Source organism: Saccostrea cucullata, unplaced genomic scaffold (genome assembly GCF_032062105.1).
Source record: "Saccostrea cucullata isolate Sc308-1 unplaced genomic scaffold, CSIRO_AGI_Scuc_v1 ctg268, whole genome shotgun sequence".
NCBI classification, from domain to species: domain Eukaryota; kingdom Metazoa; phylum Mollusca; class Bivalvia; order Ostreida; family Ostreidae; genus Saccostrea; species Saccostrea cuccullata.
The window spans coordinates 228,756-241,400 of record NW_026935288.1 but is presented as its reverse complement, the minus strand read 5'-3'; the positions used below and the strand labels follow the sequence as shown (position 1 = coordinate 241,400).

The following is a 12,645-nucleotide window of genomic DNA, read 5'->3' as shown; positions in this document are numbered from 1 at the left end:
CATGGTCAAGGTTAAAAAATTGCAAACAAACAAAGAAACATCTAGTCAGACAGACAGAAAGACGGTCCGACAGGGGAAAATTATATGGAATATAATATCATGCATTACTTACTAGTACTTTTGAAAAAGAAAGAATTCGCAGACTCAAGACTCGGAGCTTGTTAAGAGAACAAGATTTTTTAAAACAAAGCATACTACTCAATGATAAATTGATGTTACATGTATTTCAAAAATCAGCATTTCGAAAACTATGTGGTCTATATAAGGACCTTGTTAGCAAATATAACCTATCATTGGATTGTATTGTGCATGGCTGACTTTATTTATATATATAATATATATATATATATATATACATATATATATCATGTTTGCACGTATTCTTGATCAGTTTATAGATTTGATTTGAGCAGTAAGCAGGGGATGCTCACTCTTCCTAGGCACCTCATCCCACACCTGGATTTTCCAGAGACTCGTGTTCTCTGTCCTCTTCATATATCTGTATGGTTTATGCATATAGATTTTTCATTAGATCGATCATTAATCGGATCTTTACAACTCTGAAGTTTTTGAAGGTTCATGTCTGTTCTGCTCCCGATTTGCAATGTTTAAGTCTCTCTTTTTTTCACTTAATGAGTTTACTGCCTTCAACTACTTCAGATATACCGAACATTTACTATAGCAATTCTTGAATATGATTTAATAAAGCAACTGACAAACTTAATTAACCTGTTGTCTGTTGTCTTATTATAACTCTTTAACTCCACCCTTAATTTATCTTTTCAAATTCAGTTCGTCCTGAGAATATTTTTTAATTAAACATATTTTGCTATATCCCATAAGTTCATTAAAAGAAATAAGAGTCTCTAGCTTTTATCCAAAAATGCCCAGTGTCACATTAAAACTGGTCACTGAGATCTGGTTAAGACAAAAAAATATGTTTTCTTTTTTAAAACATGCGCAACTGTATATGAAATAAGGCAGCGAAAGAAATTAAGCAGATGGTCTTCTGTATTTAGTTGACTCCTTAATTTAAGAGCAGGGCGACACTTGGTGAACTGATAAGACTTCGGAACAGTAAATGGCAATTAAGATTAAAAATGTGCAGCTTACGTCATTTCCATCTGTTACAAAACATTTGATGGTAAACAATGAAATGGACGGATACAATTTGACATGGACGTCTATGGGGGGAAAATGGATGGGAATTCTAGTTTGAAATACATTTTCACTCGGAAACACAGTTACTGTACAAAAGACAAATAATTTTGACTTTTTGGAATAAGGTAGTTTGACACTAATATACAACACTTTTTTGTCCAGTGTTTTTCAAGAATGAAAAATGTGGTGAAACACTATGCGCCCGGCGGCAACACAATTTTTAAAACGATATTTTTAGCATATATATCACAGTCAAGGTCACAAGGTCATTGATCTTGGTGTCATTTGAAAAAACATAAAATGGCGAAGGTTAAAGTTTGCCGACAAACAAACAGACAGACAGACAGGACAAAAACAATATACGCCCCGGATCTATCAATCCGGGCGCATAAAAATGTGGAGATAACGAACAGAGTCCATAAAACAATACAAAATAGAATTCAAGCGGAGCAAACACGAACCTCCAAAGCATTAGGGGTGGAATAAGGTGCCACGGAGGGGTGAGCATCCCCTGCCGATCGGTCACAAGAAATAAAGAGAATTACCATTTGTTTCCTATTTGATGGAGGTGGTTGAAGGATCTTTGAAATAAATAAGTTTTGAGATTGGTACACCACCCCTTCCCCTTATTGATTGTCAAACATTTTTTTTTTCAGAAAAGAAGAAGAAAGTAAAATATCTCTAGACATCACAAAAGTGTTTTCTCAGACATTCGTGTTGAATTCTACTTATCCATTTCCTTGTCTTTTGTAAAATATTTTGTCTGCAACAGATGGAAATTAATGACGTAAGCTGCATGATTCCAATTTTGTCAGATAATGTTCCGTGGTCTTCAAATTCTATACCTTGTAAGCTCATCTCATTAAAAATTATGCAATGTTTTTCGTACTTGGTTAAAAATTAGAATATTACCAGATCGAGATAAGAAGGAAAGAAACTACATGTATATAGTTTCAGTATTTACACGCGTTCCATTAATGATCTAAAATCTAATCAATATAACCTTGATAAGCAGACTGGAATAATTAATCTAATGACGAGTGGGATATAAATTGAGTTAATTTTGCCTCCTACCTGCTAATATGCTGTGCTTGTTATGAAAGTGAACTTTTCTGCGAGTGCAATCAAAGACGTAGGCAACACTTGGGCGGAAACTTTAAAGTGATAACAAGATTGAAGTTCATCATATTAATTTCTTCTTCTTTCATTTAGAAAAAATGCTATAGAATATTTAAAAAAAACTTATATAATATATGATATGCAGCGTAACAACGTTTTTTTAACAGCATAATAATAAAATATAGTGTACATTTTTAACAGCATAATAAAAAATATACTGTACATCCTTAATTTCCAATCTCAAAACTATTATATGTCAACAGGGGGCATATATGGCACATAAAACTATAGAAAAAAATCAAATTGCCAAAAATTATCTTTGAAAATTGCACACAGGTTTATATAATTATTGGTTTCTGAATGGTTGGAAGCTGTATTTTCTTCAGGTCTTTCTTAAAAATATTCAGATTATAGTTTACCAATTCTTTCAGACGTCCATCATGGTCAATTTTTTTTTTTATCAAAAAGGGAAAACAAATATTGTTGATTGTTTTCATGAAGATTAAGCCTTCATTTCCAGAAATTGGTCACCTTCAGCTTCTGTTCTTAAAAATTAAACCTACTGGGCACCATCAGAACAGACCATCAACTCACCAATGTCTCATTTAGTTGTGAGTTCAAATTATCATTCTCCTATGTACCATAATCAACAAGTTCTCAGTATATTTGATAAACAAGAAATAAATACAATGCCATGTTATTCAATCCTTAATCTAATTTATTCTTGTGAATTATGCATAAGTAACGAAATTTGGAGTAGTGAATCAGAACCGTTTTGCTTTCTCATAGCCTGAATGTCAACCTAACTCAGAATCTGCCACAAATTGTATCAGTGGAAAATATTTGTCAATACAGGTGCCATTATTCATTGCAATTACAGAACAACACATTATTTTACACAGACATGCTGCTTTTTACAGGTAATGATTTATTGAAAACAGACTTAATCTTTGTTTCATAGTTTGAAACACAGGTAGATTGAACTGAACTCTTTTTTACATCAAACACAAGCAATATTTCTGAAATAAGAAACCTGATTTTCTTTTGGAATAAAGGGTGGAGAAATAAACCTCAAATAAGAACATTACCAAATTCAGAATGTTCTATTGCCTGTTGGAATAAATCACTGACAGTTTCAATCAATTTTTCTGAAGACATTGAAATAAATAATTAAGCCCTTTCCATCAAAGAATGGCTTGTTTTCATAAATCTCTCAGAAGTTGAGCAAAAAAAAAAAAAAACTACAAAAGTTATTTTCCTTCTGTTTAACCCTTTTTCTGAAAAATAAACAACAATTAAGGAGTAAAATTGCTGAAAGTATTTACATAATAAAGGATATATTTTTTCTTTTTCTAAATTAAGCATGTAAATTTATGTTCAACATAAATGTACAAAGATTAGCTTGTGGTGTTCATTAGATAAAAGCAATAGCCATTAGGCAATACAATAAATAAAACACTTCCACATTTTTATCAATAATTTCATCCTATATAGTTTTCATCTGTATAATTTGATTGAAATCAGAAACAAAATTCAAATTGGCACATCTGGCAGACCTTATAGTAAAATGCCCAATGAGAAAAGAAGTGTTAATTTTACTGGTGTATCTGAAATCATATAAAAAATTAATATTACATTAAAGTTAATACACGTTTAAAAAATGCACCTTGTTTAAGCTTATGACAAGCAAAATAAAAAGCATGTTACATCAGATATCCTATAGCTACCAGTTCAAATTTCTTAATTTTATCCAACTTAAAAAATATCACTAAAATCAGCAACAAATAATTTAATTAACATCATCTAAAACTGGCACGTTCCCTTGTGCTATGTGACTTTGCTTTGTCCATAAGTTTCCATACAGACTATCAGGGTTAGCTAAGAGTTCATGATGGCTGCCTTTCTCTGCGACCCTGCCATTACGTATCACTAGAATTTCATCAGCATCCACAATGGTAGAGAGTCTGTGAGCTATCACTAGGGTAGTTCTACCCTCTGTCACTCGCTTCAAGGTCGATAGAATCATCTAAAACACACAAGGACAAGTACACAACTATATTCAAAATTTCAAGAGTACATATTTAAACCAACATTTATTCACATGAGAAAAATATTCAGGAGATTTGAAACTTTCCTTTACTTGGGAATACATGTATACTTCTTTGCTTCAAAAATTTACTCAAGTCAATTAAGTTGCCTTGATGCCTTAATGGAATCTACTTCTATGCCACTGATTGTAAATTTTTTTTTTATCCTTTGTGTTCATATGATAAACATACCTGTTCTGTGATAGTATCTAGAGATGACGTTGCTTCGTCATAAACTATAATCATGGGGTCCTTAACCAACATCCGGGCAATGGCAACTCGTTGTTGCTCTCCTCCTATGATAAACATGAAAGAGTTATCTCCCTTTTGTAGCAATGTAATATAACAAATCACCAATTAAAATTTACAAGAGCTTTTGCAATTTAACTTTTCTAGAAAAAACAACAGCAAAACCTATGACTGCTTTCAATATACTATTAAATAGGATATATTTTAAAAAATTATCACCTGACAGTTTGTTTCCCCTTTACCCTAACTTCGTCTCCATGTGTAGAATAATAGAAGTTTTGGAGGAGATAAAATTCTCACCTGACAGTTTGTTTCCCCTTTCCCCTAACTTCATCTCCATGTTGTAGAGAAGTTTGGGAGGGATCTGTGCCATGGTAGCTGCCTCCATGATTTGTTCCTGAGTTTTTTTGTGGTCTCCATATTGTAGGTTATACATCAGGGTCTCATTAAATAACATACTACAGTCCTAGGAAGAAAAATATATTTAAAGATCACCATTTTTAGCTCTACTGGTCAGAGACCAGAAGAGCTTATGCGATAGTAATGCGTCCGTCGTCCGTCCTTCTTCTGTCTGTCTGTAAACAATTTTTCAAAATGCACAAGGACTACAGTTTTGGTCCAATTTCAATATAACTTGGCACACAAGTAGACTACACTAAGATACATAATTCTGTGCATCGGTTTTTGATTTCAATGAACGGTGTTGCCGTGGTTACTAAAAATAGAAATTTTTGTGAAATTCTTTCAAAATGCTACTCCTCCTACAGTTTTAGATTTCGATGAACTGTGTTGTCGTGGTTACTAAAAATAGAAATTTCTGTGAAGATCTTTCAAAATGCTACTCCTCCTACAGTTTTAGTCCAATTTCAATATAACTTGGCAAACAAGTAGACTACACTAAGATACATAATTCTGTGCATCGGTTTTTGATTTCGATGAACAGTGTTGCCATGGTTACTAGAAAATGGAAATTTCTGTGAAATTCTTTCAAAATGCTACTCCTTCTACAGTTTTGGTCCGATTTCAATATAACTTGGCACACAAGTAGACTACACTACAGGGCTCCCACTGGACCGAAAATGTTTTTCGCCACTTTTCGCGACAAAAGGAAAGGCATACTTACATCTGATTTCTCGACAATGCAATGCACTTTAATGTTATTCAATTTTTTTTTATTAATATGTAATGGTTTCCTGTTACAAATATATCACAGACATTGTTTTAAAATTGTAATGTTTAAAGCTTACAGTATCCATTTAAAAAAAGAAAGAAAAAGTACTGTTGGAATTAAACAATTAATTTGATATTGAATTGATATCAGCCAACTCTTGACAGAAAATCTCCTCATGATTATTATATTTTTTGTTTTGTCTAGGAAGGGGGGGGGGGGGGGGGCTACAGACCTAATAGAAAATATATGACATTTTTTAGAAATGGAAATTTTCATCATTTCATTAATTGATTGTGAAAAGAAGTTATTAAAAGGTAATGAAAATAAGGTTTAAAACTTGACTTTATTTTCACAACTTGTGTGCCAAGGGTTTAATATGCAAGCTCATGTAAATAAATCAGTGTTATCTTCTTAGATAATTCTGTTTTCAAAAATTTCTTTTTCACTCTATGTCAGCTTATGGTATAATGTACACATTTTTCAATTTTCATTTTGTAAAATTTGAAGCCATTCTTTACATTTTTTTTAATGTTTCCCTACTTTCGGTTAAAAAAACGATCTAGTACATAGATCCTGATTTTGTTGATAAAAATCTTTTATTTACTTACTATATCTCCTAATAATATTTTATCCCACCTTATTTAATCCAAATTATATTATTTCAAGCAATTTTGTGACCGTTTATTGCTCCAGGATAATTACCTGTGCAGCTGTGTTCGTTCAAGCGAGACGTGATTTCCTACATGTAGGTTTCAGTTTTCACACCTCTGCTGCATTAAATAAACAGAGGGACTTATCTGTATACATTAAAAAAACAAAGGAGCTAATCAGGTCTACACAAAATTTGTACATGGTACATCTAAAAAATTCATTTTCGCCACTTATGAATTTCTTTTCGCCACTTTTGAAAAAAATTCGCAATTGGCGACAATGGCGAATCACAGCTCGAGCCCTGCTACACTAAGATACATAATTCTGTGTATCGGTTTTTCATTTCGATGAACGATGTTGCCGTGGTTACTAAAAATAGAAATTTCTGTGAAGATCTTTCAAAATGCTACTCCTCTTAGAGTTTTAGTCCGATTTCAATATAACTTGGCACACAAGTAGACTTTACTAAGATACTTAATTCTGTGCATTGGTTTTCATTTTGATGAGTGGCAATGAAAATTTTTCTATTTATTGCTGATTTAAAGTCTCAAGTCCCAACTGCTACTTTTCTCTTCCTTTGTTCTATTAAGTAGAAACCAGTAGAGCTACAGTCTCGACAGAGACTTCTGGTTCTTTTTTATATAATAATAAGAAATACATGCATATGTAAAATAAATTATCATACGTACATGTATAAATCATTTTCTTTACATAAAGTATTATTTATAACATCCTACTACAAAAGTGTTCACAAATATATGTTTTAACTATGAAATTTACCTGTGGTACAATTCCAATAACCTGCCTGACACTATGTAGGTCAAGGTCCCTGATGTTCTGTCCATTAATGAGGATTCTCCCTTCGTCAGGGTCAAAGAACCTAAACAGCATCTTTACAATGGTGGACTTCCTGGAATAAAGAAAAAAGAAGTCATTATTATTACTGTATAAGTGGAAATTTTAGCGAGACGCAAATTTAGCGATTTGTCCTTAAAAACTGGTATTTTATTTTTAGCGAGATGTAATTTTAGAGATTTAAAAATGTTCATTAAAGAACCTATTACAAATAAAACGCAATAAATTTTTAGCAATATGTAATTTTAGCGATCTAAGCACCCTCGTTAATAATGCCAAAATTAAATCCTCGCTAAAATTTCTACTTATACGGTATTATTTTCATTCTATGAAAATAAATAGAATATACTTCAAATGGCAGTCTTGGCTATATTTATAACATCTGAGTCCATATAAGACAGATATCCCCCTACCCTGATCCACTGCCTCCTACAATGGCCACCTTCTTTCCTGGTTCCACCGAGAACGATAATCCGTCCAGAATCTGCCTCTCCTCCGTGTGAGCGAAGCGGACATTGTCAAACTCGATAGAGGCAGACTCGGGGGAAACAACCAAAGGCGGGGCATTCGGAGGGCTCTGAAAAACAGCAGGTGAAAAATGATGGTAATACAAACACTTCAAGGCAGATGATTTCTACAGAATATAAAATCTGATAATTCATGTGAAATACCGTGGTACACAGCATAAAACTTTTGGGGTAAAAGTTGTTAATCAGCTCAGACACATGTCTGATCTGTCACATTTTAAAAGTTATTTTTATTTTACCACAAAATAATTTTGTATAATTATATAGAAATTAACATAATAATAAGAGTATGTATTTTCAAAACCTTGATACTGGTCTCCATTTTCATGAGCTTGAACATCTCCTTCATGTCAATGTTTGACTCGGACAGTTCTCTGTAGGTGGATCCAACAAAGTTTAGCTGGGTGGAGAGCTGAATGAGGAGTCCATTGACCATCACCAGATCCCCAATGGTGGCAGTACCTGCAAAGTGAGACATACATTTTCATCTAGTTATAGGTACATTGACTATCAATAATGATTCACAATGTTTACTTATTGTATATTCAAAGGAAAAAAAAAATGGTCAAATCTACATTGTGAGGGAAGTATGATGAATTTAACATAAATCAAAACTTTAAGCATCATAAAGTTGCACTAATGTTTACTTAAAGAAATATTTACCAAATTGCTGATAAATTTCACAAGATACATGTAAATTTCTTTTATTTATTTTAATTTATCTATTGTAAATTTTTTTAGTGATTGTAATTTATCTATTATATCTATGCCATGTACATTGTAGTACCTTGTGTAATTCCTTGAGCTGTCAGCGCCATGACACCAGTGAGACCGATGGAGAATATCAGATTCTGTCCACTGTTTAACAAGGCCAGGGTCTTCATCGTAAGCTGTCTGAGGTCCATATACTTCCCAGTTAATTTGTCGTACACCTTAGCTTCATAGTCCTCATTGTTGAAGAGCTAAAATCACGAATAAGATTTGTTTTGTGATCTTAATTTTGCATCTTGAATGGTGATAGTAATAATAGTTATTGCCCTTTGCCTTTTACTAGTATATTTCTGTCTCATTACCTTTACAAGTTCATAGTTCAGTAGGCACTCTGTTGCTTTACTTCTAGTTGCATTTTTAGCCATGTTCATATTTCGCCTAATTTTACTCCTAAAAAGAAAATCATTACTACTGCAATGATTTTAATTCAGCCTAATGAATAATCACACTGACTGTTAATATTAAGTCCATATCTTCAATGTAATGGCAGTGAAGCAAATTGAAAATAATTTTCAGCAAGCATCTCTATGGACAAAAAAAATTCAAATTCTGTTACACTCTACCTTTTCTCTGTATATTGGAGAGTAAACACAACATAGGTAATGATGGTTCCACAGGTTATCGCTGCATAGGTCAAACCAAACCTATAACCCTGTCAAAACAATTAAGATAATATTTATAAAAATTGCTTTTTTAATTTTTTTATATGCTTTTTTAAACACAAGCAAAACTTTTTTATCCTTAACATTGTGTTCATTCCTCTGAAAGAAAGAAGCACAATCTTTAAGAAATAAAGTGACAAGTGCAATTTCCGATGGTCACGCCAAAGTCCGATGGTCTGCGCCAAACCCCGATGGTGCTGAAAACAATAAACGTTTATGTCGACATAGTACTACTGCGCAAAAATGCAATGCCTCGCCATGCCAATGAATAAATACAAAATATCATAAAGACAAAGACTACACTTCGTCTTTTGGATGTAGGTGCGAAACTACCGAACAATGGAATAATAAATATCATAGCAACCAACATCCTTAACTCTCGGGTGGGTTCGATTGTGTTCAAGGACTAACCCTTATCACTCGAATGGTGTAAGAAGGTGGGTGAAAACAAAAAGCAATCTTTAAAGAAATTAGAATGGATTTTGAATAAAGAAATATATATTACATGTACACACCATGTAACCATCGCACTTTATTTCAAAAACTTTTAATCGGATTTTTGGAGGCAGGACTTTGGCGTCACCATCGGACTTTGGAGTCTTACATATATTACATGTACATGTAAATAATTTCAAAACTTTTAAATTTTTGGAGGCAGTATGTTAACTTTATTACTCTGTGCCCCCTGCTGATGGCATCAGAGGCATGAGGTGCCTTGAAGGAGAAGAACTTGTGATCAAAGTACATTATGTTTACTTACTCTGTGCCCCTGCTGATGGCCTCACACACATCTGAGGTGTCTTTAGAGGAGTGGAACTTGTGATCCATATACAGCATGTTATGCAGAATATTGGTGGCAACCTTCCTCATAGAACTCTGGGCTACTTCAGTGAAGACATAATTCCTCATCTCACTGAAGAAGGTGGACAAAATTCTGGCAATACCATCTACAATAAACATTTCTGAGACTTTAAAATTACTCAAAAGATGGAATTATGCTGTTGTATCTATATTCAAAATCTGTCAAGGGAAATAACTACTGGAGGCTATTGAATGCATGACATACATTTATTGTTCATTCCAATTTTTATTTTCCCAAAATAAATCTTATATAATCAAATCATATACATAAGAAGGTAGAATGTCTATGATTAAGTGCCAAATATTCTAAGAAAATTTGACATTTTACTCATGATCATAAAATCACTTCCCTAATTATTTTGACCAAATTGAAATGAAAATAACATGCCTTGAAAACTTTAGGGCATGAGCCCAAATCTTAAATCAAGCAATGTTTCCTGAAATAAATGTAAACAACAATGAAGTAAACTAAACAGTCCAGTCCAATACAAAAATTCGTAATATTACAAGTTATCCTAATATAAAACTTATATTACAATATTTCGAATGTATGTTAAATTATACGCGTAATATAGCAGATTGTAACATTTTATTATGAGTTTTCGTAATCCAAGACAAATTCAAGCATTGGAAGAAACTGAGTGGTGGGTAGCAAAGTATGACGTCAGGTATATCAGATTCCACGGCTACTGATAGCACGCGGTTTTTCAGTTACGCCTATCAGAAAGCGTGGAAGTTCAAGAAGAAAGTACCGCCAGCAATGGGTGAGTCGACAATTTCTTTTATTATTCTTTTATAAGAATTTTCCCAAGCATAAGACCAATTTTTCAGTAAATTTCAATATTCGCTTAAGCATGTTGCATTGGTCTATATCACCCGAACTCCCTACTTTTCTTGCGAAGTCTACCCTAAAAATCACACCTTCGTCTCATAATTCAACTGTTCGTGCAATTCTTAAAAATACACATTTTCAAATCTCAGTAAGAGTCGTACAAGTTATCACCTGTGACATCTCGTATTAAACGTTATTTTGCTACCCGCCGCTCAATTTCTTGCAATGCTTGAATTTGTCTTGGATTACGACTCGTAATATAGTCTCTTACATCTGCTATATTACGCGTATTTGTAATTTAACTACATTACGAAAAATTGTAATATAAGTTTTATATTACGATAACTTGTAATATTACGCTTTCTCGTAATCTTACTTTTTTTCGTAATATTACGAATTTTCGTATTGGACTGGACTGCTAAAGATAGACAAAATTTTCAAACCTACAGATTAACATAGATCCTGTAGCTACTGTCAAGATGGCAGTCGGGGCACTGGTTAAGTCAAGGAGGTTTTCTTTATCTCCAAGGTAATCTACCGCATATTTAAATATAAATGGTACACAGATATTGATGGCCTGAAATAAAAGCAAAAAGTATAACAGATTAATTTATTTATCATATTTATATGGAGGGTAAAAAGACAAATCAACTACTAAATAATTATACACTTGATGCAACGTTTCTTTCACTTCAGAATGGTTATTTACCAAAATTATTCAATTACAAAGTTACATTTTTAAGGATACAAATTTCCCCTCCCTCTTCCATTTCTCCCATCCGACCCTATCACTACATCTTAATAAATGATTCAAACCTTAGAGCCAAGAAGTAGAGAGGTTGTTAATATGATGCGCCGTTTGATGAACCAGTCATCTTTAGGCCAGATAAAACTAAGAAGATATCGTCGAATTTCTTTATTTGTGACATCAGGCGTTCTTTCATTTTCTTTCTTAGCTGAAGGTTTTGTAGATAAAACTCTGGCCTCAACAACGGCATTATTCCAAGAGCACTGAAATAAAGAATGAGAAAATGAAACCACTGATGCTTTATGATATAAGCAACATTTCATTTTATATGTTTAAAATTAGATTTTCGATTACTAAGGATACTCAAATCTAGTTGTCATTAAAAAAAAATTACAAAGATCAAAGTTTAATGTGTAAACATACGCAATTTGCAAATGATTGATGGTTCAGAGGTTACTGCGAGAAAAATGATTGGATTAATGTACAAAGAAGGAATTTTCTCTTTGACTATGTGATGTTTTTACAGCTTGCATAAATTGCAGTGCAATGCTTGCCAATATTTTTACAAATACTGTACACATATTAAACGTTACCTTCAGAAAAGTATTTCCATGATGCAAGTTTCCAAGTACAGCTTTCTCAGGAGCATGACCCTGCAATGTTTAGGAATAATAATTAAAAGTGCATTTCCATTTCATATGAATTGAAACAGCAAATTAAAGTAGATGTCCGTCAGAAATGACATAAGTTTACTTACAGGTTTGAAATTATGTAAATACTGTCTGTATAGATTGTGTTTGGGTACACCCCTTTGGTAAAGTGGATTAAAATCCAAAATTTTGTGTGAAAGTTGTCTACATTGCACTATTTTGGCAAGGCCTGTCATTTCAAAGTTGTCATTCCCTCAGCTGCATTTTCACTTCCGGTGAGCACATTTAGATAAGTCGTACA

At 32.9% G+C, this 12,645-nt stretch overlaps 1 protein-coding gene across 1 annotated transcript; it reads right to left on the bottom strand.

Annotated features, from left to right (window-relative positions):
- Nucleotides 1-3,630: 3,630 nt before the first annotated feature.
- LOC134242372 (iron-sulfur clusters transporter ABCB7, mitochondrial-like) lies at nucleotides 3,631-12,629 on the bottom strand. Its single transcript, XM_062724433.1, is given in 14 exon segments — nucleotides 3,631-4,306; nucleotides 4,560-4,663; nucleotides 4,917-5,082; nucleotides 7,219-7,348; nucleotides 7,707-7,870; nucleotides 8,125-8,282; nucleotides 8,608-8,782; nucleotides 8,894-8,981; nucleotides 9,155-9,352; nucleotides 10,014-10,200; nucleotides 11,394-11,523; nucleotides 11,763-11,957; nucleotides 12,288-12,347; nucleotides 12,452-12,629. Coding segments are annotated over 14 exon segments (2,121 nt in total). The 5' UTR covers nucleotides 12,581-12,629; the 3' UTR covers nucleotides 3,631-4,069.
- Nucleotides 12,630-12,645: the final 16 nt, after the last annotated feature.